We start from the raw sequence: 11,907 nt of genomic DNA, 5'->3' as shown, positions 1-11,907 counted from the left end.
AAATGTGCACTGTCCAAAATAAACTGCTGATTACTGCATTAGATTCTGTTATATTTTTATATTTATGAATCGTCACCTGCCAGCTGATTTTTTTGTTTCCCTTTATAAAGACATTTCCACCGTAAATTGGAGCAGAAAATGTCTCCAGAATTTTTTGCCATGTGATGCAAATTCTTAAATACTTAATTTTGAGATGTGTTTGGTGTTTTTAATGCAGTGTTTCATTTTGCAGGAGATATGAGAGGCATAGCCCCATAACCTAGCTTTGGAAACGAGTGTAAGCAGTTGTAAAGCTGTCACAGAAAAGCAATTTCAAATCGTCTCTACAGTTATGACCATATTAAATTATTTATATCAGTCAATTGACTGATTCATATAAATTAACTGCTAAAATTACTTTGTGTTTTTTTCTAGCATGGTGTCTGCTTGACTGGATGGACTGAGCATCTAATCCCTGCTGGAGAATCTTGAAATTTTGCTCACAAACCATACAAATCTTAATAACCCCACTTTCACACCAAGTGGCAAATGGTTAAAGCTGCAGTAAATTTGCAACTCAACCTAAGCTGTCAATCTTAATGCACTGTCTCCCACTCTGGAACATATTCATGATGTGCCTGTTGATGGCTTATTTTCTTAAAAAATTAAACATAAATAAAAAAAACTCACACGCAAAACTCCATAAATATTTTGCAAAAGCAAACACTGCATCCAACACAACATTATGTCTTTTATATTTATTATTCTCAAAATGTAATGTTGTCTTCAAAATACACACACACACACACCTTCAAATGAATAGACATTTCTAAGAACCATTTGAACACTCATGCTCAGTAACACTATGATGAGCAGAAAATGCTAAAATCATAATTTTATCAATAGGCCATTTTCAATGTCACACTACATACTGGTTCTACAGTAGCCTGTTGTAAACTGTTGTGTTTTCAAACTCAAATTTAAAACACAAATACAAGCGAAGAATGTTTGTTATTCTGCTATACTGTATTGTGTAGTTATCTCAGCAAACACAAATGGATTTGTAAAGTGTTTTTCATACAGAACAAACAATAGAAAAAAGAAAATAATCCTTTGGCATATACTGTTAAGAAAGGCTGGAGCCTGTCTTCTGTTCCGGTCTGGCCACAGCACCTCAACAACATCGCAGGCAATGTTCTCCCTGGCCAGGCAGCAGGAGAAGTGTCACCTGGCATGGCAAATCCAACCCTGAAAAGCTTCTACAGCAGTATCTGCACATGAATCTTGCACAGTTTGCAGAACATACACCTTTAATCTCCTGGCAGTGAATACTGTAAACTCTGTGTCCGTTGGAATACAGTTCTCAATCTCATGCAGACATAAAACATACTTTCTGTTTACACTATATGGTCGATCTGCAATACTGCACTACTGTATTGATATGAAGTTCCATAATACTGTAATAAGAGAAGATTTCTTACATATTCTCATTTTGGAAAGTCTGGACGATTGATGCTACTGTGAACCTGCTCCACTTTGGCTGTATACTCTGGTGGCCTGCATCTCATCACAGATTATTGCTCTCCTTGGTCTTTCTCATCCTCCTCCTCTTCCTCTCCCTCCATTTGCCACTCTTTCCTATGTTGACATCTATTGCTCCAAAACAAAAGGGCTGTATTAAAAATAACATAGAAATACTACACTGACCTAGATTCATAGTATTACAAATGAAGTATTACTATAGCTAATGTGACGGCCCCAGGGCCTCTGCCAGGGTGTGTGTGTGTGAGTGTGTCTCTGTGTCTGTGTTTTGTTGCAGGGTGCACTTCCTGGTGGAGTGGAGCTGAGGCCATCAGGGAAATCAGAGGCAGCTGGCCACTGTCTCTAGATTGCATAAAACCCGCCCCTTCCTGATTGCTGTGGGCTTGACGGCTCTTCATCTTTTTGTAAAGCTTTAAAATAATTTGTTATATTTATTAAATTAAATTACTTTTGTTAATAAAACTCATTTTCCAGTAATCCCTTAAGTGCAGTTTCCTGTATTTCCTGTGGCCTCTGAGCTGGGCCACAACACTAATAAAATAGTATTACAGAAATGAAGATGGCAAAAATAATACTACAGAACTCTACAAACTTACAATTGTACACTATACAATTCTTATTGTATACTATATTGATTCTTGCCATTCATTTGGCCTGAGGGTGGCGCCAGAGGAAGGCCCAGCTGTGCTTCAAGCTGAATAATAGTGTTAGCAAGTTTTCATGCTAAGATGCTGACAGTGGTTCCTGTAACATGCATGCATACATGGTTAGCCTATGTAATGTTTGGCATGTTAGCTTGTTAGCAAGTTAGCATCTTTATGCAGTTTACATCGGTGAGTACGATATAGGCATACTATACTAAATACTATATATACATAGCAAATTATGCTGTCGTACTTTGTCTCTTGGTAATTGTGGTTGAAGCTCATCATGTCCTCTCCGAGATTAATCTATAGGCTACATGAGGGAAGAACACAAAATCTCTTCTGTTCTAAAGTCTGAAGAGGGGATTACAAAACATGTTAACATTTTAACATTACATTGTACATTCTTAATGTTATCCACAGCTTTTTAGTTCATGAAATACCTGTAGTCTTGATAAAGCAGCAACATGGCCTTTCATATGCATCTATAATTGGAGATATACTGCAAGTGTCTTGAGTGCTGCATAATTACACTTCAAACCATGTGGATACATCAATTAATTCTTTAGACATATTTTGCTCATCAGACCACACTATTCTATACACCAAGATCAAACAACACAAATTGTTTTGAGTTCTGTAAGATTTTTAATTACCTCATGCAACCTCGTGTGGCCTTGCTGTGGTGCCATCACTCCATCTCTCATCTCTCTCTGCTCCTCACTTATCAATAAATGATCAGATGCCTCATACTTATATATCCAGTTCCTATTTAGAGTTTATTCTTGTTTGTAAAGAAACCAAATGTTTAAAGACACATTGGTGTTTACTGAAGAGTTCAAATAATGGAGATTTGAGTTCAAATCAGTATCACATCATGGGAGTCCTGAGCTCCAGCAAAGGATCTCATTGCATTTTTGTGCTGAGAACGCCAACTTTTCTAGATGATCATAATACTTTTTTTGTTAGATTAAATTAAATGCACTACTCTGACCTTCACTCTATATCTGAGGACTGAAAATCCTAAACATCCGAGAGAGTTCAAATTTGCCTTGATTAAAATCTTAAGGCAGACAAAAAACAACCACAGTACAAAATGTGTTCACGTCAACAGTTTCATATATTTCTGTTACAGTCTACATATTGATTTATTTAGCTGCCAATGCTCACAACAGTACAGATAGAGTGACGCACAACAAAGTTAACATTTTTTTGGCTTCATGACAGACAGGAACAACAATTACATCAGAGTTTCTCATCCTTGGTGTCGGGACCGTAAGGGTTTGATAAGCTGGTAGAGTCATGGGGGATTTGTAAGACTGACAAACGTTTCATATATTCCTAATTAACCTAAATTTTAGATTGCCCTTTTAATGACTGGCTAGGGACAACAGATGAAAATCAGCCTGTTGAGCTAACTCTGGCTCATTTACAGTTATTTTACTGTTAATTAATGAGCGCTGTCCCTGTCAAATCAGCCTGGTATTGCCATTCCATGATATCACATTGGTCAAATAAACAAAGACATGAAATTAAATGAACTATATCATAATGTCTGTGTACAATCCATTCAGAGCTTCTTTTTCTGCCCTCTTAAAAATACAATACAAAAGTAGGTCAGTCCGACCACAACTTGACAACTCTGGCATCAAGATGATTATGAGACTCTGAAGACTGGGTCACAGGTCAGAAAAGTTTCAAAGAGTTTCATATTCAATGATTAAGATATTTTATATTTACATTAATAACCCTTTCCAAACATATAATTTCACAATCGTATTTATACATACGACAATATAACTTAATATCAATACAATAACATTGACAATACCTCACTGGCAATATGATATTCTTTTATGGATTTGACATCTCAGGTTATTCAGAACACAGCCCCTCATTTATATGTCTTTGAACTTCAGAGTGAATCGATACTGAAAATGCAGCAACTTTCATGGCTTGACAAATAGCCATTTTACTTATTGAAGATGTTCCTCAGGGACAAACACTACAACTCTCAATGCAACAGTTGGATGTATTGTGATTACACCATTGCAAATTCCTTGGAGTGACTGCTTTGTAATTGGCCAAATGATGCTAAGAGGCCATCCAGAAACTGCTCACATGAACTCACTCAACTTTACTAAATATCTGATTTTGGCTCCATAAACGAGTGTTTGAGATATCCCAGTAGACATACAAGAAAAACAAACGAGCAGAACCAAAAACATGTAAATATCCATAAGCTAAATTAATTAAAAATACAAATGGTAACGTAATTCTCCAATGGTTGTCACTATAGTGAGGTGTCATACAGTCATCTGGTTGAAAGTCGTCACATTTACTTACACTGCTGCTACTGCTTTTCCTAAAGAAAGAATAGTTTTGTAGAATGTTGTAACATAATTCCTCAAAATGGTGCTGCTATGTTGGACATCTGAGACCCCCTTTCATTCTTGCTATCTAAGGTACGAACAGATGCATCCTAGTATTTAACAGCTGATTGTTCAAGACATCAGAGATTAGATTTTCACAGAAATCACAAGACAAGAACAAACAAGAATGTTCATCAAAACCTTACTAACATCAGTGCAAGTATTTATGCACAAACTCTAAATGCTCCTAAAGCTCACAACTCCTTTTTTCCTTTCAACTCCTTTCAAAGAGCCAGGATAGCAGCCATGCTGGCCCAGCTTGGACTTGATTCTGTTTGTAAAGATCCTGTCTGGACAAAATGGGTCTCATGTTGACCAAGCAATGGAATTTAGAGACTGTTGCGCCCACATCGTTACAGAGACCTGATCCATCAACATCCCGGGTCAAGCACTCGGCAGGTGGTCCATGTTCCAAGCCATCAGCCTGTTTATTGTGAAGATGAAACTTTCATATTTTCATGTGGTTGCGGCTGTTTACATTCACCCCAGGTGCAAATTCATTTTTGTTATGCAGCCTTGTGCTGTATAATGACAAACAACCTTGTACCTTGTAGCCTAGCTTGTAACCTCTTTCAATTATTCATTCAGTACAACTGGTCTGTTTCTACTTTGCAAAGCTGAAATCTCAGCAATAGCTGCAAGAAATTGCTTGGTGTGTGTAGTGATATGTTTCACTTAATGTGTTGTACTTTTCCCCCTGCACAGTCTCTCTATATTAAACATGTATTTATGTACTGTTCACTATGATTTTAAATTTTTAAATGCTGTCCCTGAACAGCAATTATGTCTGACATTTCCTCCACTTGTCACAAATAACAGTATGTCAGCCAGGACCTACTGATATTTAGGACTAATTACAATTTCTATTTTTTTTTACCTGACGATGATGTACAGTCTGGTTAAACAAGGGGTTCTTAACCTTTCTGGCAGTCCGACCCGTTTTTGAGGTTGAAAATATTTTGCGACCACCCTAGATCACACAGAATGCGTTTTTGCACTGAGATGCGCCTTTTTAAAATTGCTTTCTATTGGCAGTGAGCGTTTTGTGGGCTGTTTATGCGCCCTGGGCGCCTCGCGTTTTGGCCGCCTGCTGCGCCTTGTGTTTTCGAAAGTGCGCTCTGAGCGCATGGAGTTGAAAAAAATTCAACTCTCGGCAGAAAAGTGCCCGACCTCATTCGCGTTTTTTTCCATTGTCCTATTTAACGAATGGAGAGAGGAGTCCTCAGTTGTGCTGAGGGAAGTTTACAGTGGATTGTCCGGAGACTGTAACAAACTGTCCCCAACTCATCCTAAAATATACCTTAAACCGACCATGATTAAAGGTTCAGTGTGTAATATTTCTGAGGATCTATCAACAGAACAGCAATATAGGATCCATAACTATGTTTTCAGTGGTGTGTAAAGACCTTACATAATAAACCATTATGCTTTTATTACCTTATATTGAGCCATTTAAATTTCCATAACCGTGGGTATCTGATAACGAACAAACAGTGCTACAGAGAACGTTTCGTCACTAAGTTCTTTTTGTTCTACTTCTGGTAGAATTCAGGCAGTGCAGACACTCATCACTGTGAAGCAGAAGAAGAAGAAGAAGAAGAAGAAGACGAAATATACTGCAGCATGTGCTGCGCTGTTTTTCTTCAGTGTTTGATCCACGTCCATCAACCTACGGGCGCTTTTGCAATTCCACAGCATCTTTAGGCAGAGGACATTTAGGGTACGTTTTCTGATGGCTCTTTCAGAGGTGTGTCAAGCAGGCTATAGTCTCTTTTAACGTTCTGACGTTAAAAGTTTGGTGGCTGCCACGCAACATGAAAAAAAACGCAGCGCTTTGCTATTTTACAAATTCAACCAAAAGAGGCATTGCTGTGCGCCTCGCGTTTTCGAACCAGCAAAGCGCTTTCTGTCTGATCGGTGCCTTTTTCTTCTTTGGCTTTTTACAGCGATTGGAATTACTGCCACCTACTGGATTAAATAGTGCAAAATATTTAAGAACCACTGTGTTAAACGATTCAGTTTTTCAATCCAGACCTATTATTTACAGTCATGTATAGGCCTATTACAGCCAAACTGGTATTAAGGCGTTTTCAGAATGTAGCAGATTAACTGGTCTTAAACCCATACCACTAGTGCAATTCAAAAGGAAATCACAGGTTTGTAAGACGAGTGAATAAGTTCAACTGAGCAAAACTATAAGATTTCATTGATTGTTTTTTCCTGGCTTTATGTACAAACTCAAGTCAAATTAAATGAAGGTTTGTGATGATTTGAACAGATTCAACAAATTGACCTATGACTATATATGTATTTTAAAAAGGTGGAACAAGCCCAGTAAGTGGCTGCAGCATGCTGGTTAGATAAATATAGACTCATGAATGATAGTTCAGTTTCAGGTCTTCGCTGAAAAAAAGAGAACATACTGTGTAAAAAAAATGCTCAAATTGAGTTGGCATTGCTGTTCAGAAACAACATGTATAGGTCTATGTGTTTTTCTGTTAATGTCCCATTCATAGTGCTTACCAGTTGCACAGATACACAGTAATAAAGTTATCGTGATTGTTGTTCCCTATTCATTGTGGGGCCTCATTGGACGGTATCATCTCAGAGGCTTGCGCCTGCTGAGCCCCTTCAGGTACCATTCTCACACTCACACTGCCACCATCAGTGGTGCTCGGGTTTACACGGAACTTTCGATTAACCGGGCGCACAGCCCTGAGAAGCTGTCTCTTGAAGGTCTCACTGAGGATAATGAAGAGGAATGGGTTGATGCAACTATTAGCATAGCCCATGCTAATGGCTATGTTGTAGGCATAGGAGAAAGCTAGGCTTGGCTTTTGCACCCCAAGGTGGACCAGCTGAAGGATGTAGTATGGGGCCCAGCAGATGAAGAAAGCCAAGCAGATAGCCACTGCCATCCGGGTCACCTTCTTGGTGCGCACCCTCAAACTACGTGGAGGCAGTGGTGCCACGCTGGTGGACATGTGCTGGAGGATCTTGAAGAACACCAGGCAGATGATGGCCAAAGGTATAGCAAATGCCAAGAAGAACTGGTAAAGCGTAAACCAATATGTGTCAGTGACTGGGTCAGGCAGAAGGAGAGCACAGGCCACCAGGCCATCTGGGAGGGGCATCAGGCCTGCGTACATCCACACGGGGATGATGGTGAGTAAGGACAGACCCCACACCAGGCCAATGACCAGTGCTGCCACACAAGGTGTGCGGACATAGTTGAAGCGGATAGGATGGACAGTAGCCAAGTAACGGTCGAGGGTCATTGCGGTGAGGATGTAAGTACTGACAATCTGGCTATTGGAGTCAAGCGCAGTGATGACCGTACACATTGCGGCTCCAAAGTGCCAGGTACCATTGCCCAGCAACTGGTGGATGAGGAATGGCATCCCGAGGAGAAACAGGAGATCAACAATTGACAAGTTTAAGATAAAGATGTCTGGAACAGTTTGCTTGGCACGGCACTTGGTCTTCTTCATGATGGTGTAGATAACAATAAAGTTCCCCATGATACCCAGAAAGCAGATGGTGCCAAAGATGACAGGGAGGATGGCACTGCAATAAAGGGCCCGATCTGCAGCTGGAGACAAGAAGAGTAGGGAGCAGCAGCTGAATATAAAGCAAAAATACTGAGCGGTAACATACAGTATTTTACATTAATCATGCCATACAAAACCTTATATTGTATCAGCATGCACAGTATGTAATACAATGATCATGTCACAGTGTATTAGCAAAAGCAGCAAAGTAATATCAATAATACTGGTTTGCAAGGGGATCATTTCATGGGCAGATCTATTATTGACACCGCAGTGAGAATTTATGAATTTTCTCCATCTTGCTCATTTCCACTTCGGATCATTTCAAAGTGGAAATGATTGATTTTTGTGCGTGCCTGCATGGGTGTGTGTGGGCTCACATCTTTCAATGCTATAATGATCCATATGATGTTAGAAGACTAGACCTTTCAATAAAATTTGTCATGGATATGTAATGTGTAGCCTACATTTTAAACATAGAAAAGTCACATGTCTCTGTCTTACCAAACCCATTCATTGACTTAGTCCTTTATTAACACTAAAATGATGTGCATCAATCTCTAAGTAGAAATCATAATATAGCTTTAATCAGTGGCAAAATTTAAATTGATCAAGGGAATAAAGGTAGGCTTGTTTCATATTTCTCAACATATCAGGTTGTGAAATGAATTCTCTACAGCCATTAAGCAATGGACTATGCTTGTATGAAAAAAGGATGGCCTACAAAATAACTTTGGGAGATAGAAGAAAAATAAACTAGGTTAAAGTACATCTAGCCTAGCCTATTTTTGTGTGTGTGTGTGTGTGTGTGTGTGTGTGTGTGTGTGTTGTTTTGTCTGTTTTAGGAACATGTTGAATGAAGCTTTGATGCTTATAAACAAGGCGTGAACGAATGTTGTTCTAACTGGATTTTATTACCGGTGTGCTGGTTGCTCAACCTACCCGTTGCTGTTGAATTACTGTTCCGAGGGAGAAATTTGACCCGTTAAAGAAATCCATCGGTAAGATTCAAAGCATGCAAGTTAATAGGCTAAGTATTAAGTGTCTGCTTCCCAAGTCAAGTGCAGCTGAAGCAGACTGCAACAGAAATTCCTGGACCAGCAAATACAAAGCATACAAATAAATAGTTAAAAAATCATACATTGTGATTTCTGGATTTTTTTTTTTAAGATTATGTCTCTCACAGTGGACATGCACCTACGATGACAATTTCAGACCCCTCCATGATTTTTTTTGAGAACTTGCAAAATAGCAGGGTGTTCAACTACTTATTTTCCTCACTGTAGGTTATTGTAGGGGAGAGCGGGGTATACCAAATGAAAGAATTAAGTCTTGGGCAGAAGTTTTGTATTCATTACATATTCATATCTTATCTCATTATAGCGCTGTAGACTGTTGAATAGAGAGTGTGCACTTGTGAAAATTTGCCCCATCGGCAGGTAAATTGTCACAATGGATTATCAAACAGTTAGAACACTTAATTGTGAATATTGATTTCAATTTCAAATTGTAACCATAACTAAAAGTAAAATCAAATCAACAATCAAGCCTAGAGAAATTGGAATATAAATAATTTAATTCAAAACAAAAATGTTGGCAGAGCACACATCAAGTGGCACAACCTCTTTCTCTGAACTTTAAAATCCAACGTTCTCTGGAGTGCAAATAGAGCTACAGTAATTGAATGTAATGCTGCAGATAACTTGCTTAAATGTGTAACTTCTTAACTAAACAGATGTGGTGTTTAAATACACTAATGCAACAATGTGCATTTTTGTACCATGTACATCTGTATCTGACTAATCAGACATGTGTTTAGAGTCACAGTTCTGGCACACATAAATTGCCTGGCCTGAGATGCAAGCATCGCACACTTATGCAACCAGGTTATTTGAGGGGTTTTATTTTTCATTTTTCCCCCTCAAAGATTTCAATTTGTTTTTCAATTGAATTGTTCACATTATAGGTGGAAGAAGTTCTGACATGATTTATCTTTGTGTCATTATTTTACATCATAAGAACCTGGCATTTTAACAGGGGTGTGTAGACTTTTTCTATCCACTGTACTCATCATGTCATGAATTCAGTCTTGTCCAGGCATATGGCTGCTGCTGTAAACTACAGAGTATAATATTCTATTTATAGTATCATTTAATACTAGTGTCAGAGGTAATTATACAATTTCACATAGTTTTTGGAGCATGTTCTATGTGTCATTTGTACTGGGGCAAGTAATTACATGTGACGACTTGCCCCAAACTGACATGTGTGATAATGCTGGCTAAATCTCAAGGTTAGCATAGCACTTAAGCTTAAGTATCAAAAGACACATTGTCTGCAAAGTTATCATTTGTGTGTGTGTGTGTGTGTGTGTGTGTGTGTGTGTGTGTGTGTGTGTGTGTGTGTGTGTGTGTGTGTGTGTGTGTGTGGTTTTGTCTGTTTTAGGAACATGTTGAATGAAGCTTTGATGCTTATAAACAAGGCGTGAACGAATGTTGTTCTAACTGGATTTTTTTTTACCGGTGTGCTGGTTGCTCAACCTACCTGTTGTTGTTGAATTACTGTCCCCGAGGGAGAAATTTGACCCGTTAAAGAAATCCATCGGTAAGATTCAAAGTATGCTAAGTATTAAGTGTCTGCTTCCCAAGTCAAGTGCCGCTGAAGCAGACTGCAACAGAAATTCCTTCTTACTCTGAGTGATTCCAAATATCCTTTACTTTTAAGTTAAATCCTTTATAGCTTTTGGTTTCACTCTACGAACAGACCAGTGCGCTCCGCGCCCTCAAAGATGATAAAGCCGCTCCTCGGTGAGCATCTTCACTCGGGCTCCGTGAAGCTCCTAGTGGAGTTGCGACTGTGATCCAGGTGTCAGTCAAAACGGTGAAAAATAGGCTCAGATAACCACTGGCTTGTAGCTGATATTATCTCCCCTACAAGCGCTTGGAGACGTTTGATCCGAATCTAGTTAATTGTGTTATCTCGACTCAAGGTTGGTGGGAAATTGGTCAGCATCCATAATCAAACACCAAACAAAAGAAAAGAAAAGAATAGCATAGCACTCGAATTGAACAATATGATTTCGAAATATGAACTCGCAAAAAAACTAATCACATATTGTTCAAGTGTAAAGAGCGCAAATCAAATGATGAAGATGCTTACTTGTTTCCACTGTCTAAATCGAAGTGTTAGTCTCTTTTTGCCATTATGATCCTTTGACGTGTCCTATCTCGGCAGACAGTAGCCATCGCGAGTTTGTGGGCTTATGAGAAGCACAGCGAGCAACAGGTGTTACTGCTTAGCTTCAAATCAATTCATGAATCCCCTCAAACCTTGGCAGAATTGAACCGCAGTCCCAAACAGGTCGTGTCCACTTCGAACCACTAGATGGCCTTGCTGCGCTTCATTTGAAGTCCTCACACGTCTCTCTTGTGAAAATTAGATGTGACTATGACATTGTTTGTGGCTCATAAATAGGCTTCTGTAGGTGGCAGCCCAAACCATTTATGCAGTCATATAGTGATTCATTTGGGAACTCTGGGCAATTCAAAATGTGACATGGATTAGTTGGCTGGAGGTGAAGATTATGCAGTGTGTGTGTGTGTGTGTAGGTGTGTGTGTGTGTGTGTTTGTGTTTGTGTATGTGTGTGCATGCTTAGTAAATGTTATGAAATACCAGAACAATTGTAGTATGTAGATTGTGGTTATTATCAGTGTTTTTTCCCTATGATGTGTCCTCCCATCAAAACCTTGTTGCGTGTT

General features: G+C 39.0%; 1 protein-coding gene across 1 annotated transcript; it reads right to left on the bottom strand.

Annotated features, from left to right (window-relative positions):
- Nucleotides 1-6,631: 6,631 nt before the first annotated feature.
- Nucleotides 6,632-11,408, bottom strand: mchr1a (melanin-concentrating hormone receptor 1a). Its single transcript, XM_038713802.1, has 2 exons — nt 10,693-11,408; nt 6,632-8,189 (listed from the first exon to the last, which is right to left on the bottom strand). Exons 1-2 carry the CDS (start codon nt 10,748-10,750, stop codon nt 7,171-7,173), a joined length of 1,077 nt encoding a protein of 358 aa, XP_038569730.1. The 5' UTR covers nt 10,751-11,408; the 3' UTR covers nt 6,632-7,170.
- Nucleotides 11,409-11,907: the final 499 nt, after the last annotated feature.

This window comes from Micropterus salmoides, unplaced genomic scaffold (assembly GCF_014851395.1).
Source record: "Micropterus salmoides isolate LMB-PRFRI ecotype aquatic unplaced genomic scaffold, ASM1485139v1 Ms_hic_scaffold_12, whole genome shotgun sequence".
NCBI classification, from domain to species: Eukaryota; Metazoa; Chordata; class Actinopteri; order Centrarchiformes; family Centrarchidae; genus Micropterus; species Micropterus salmoides.
Note: the sequence above shows the minus strand (reverse complement) of the source record. Positions and strands in the feature narration are given on the sequence as shown.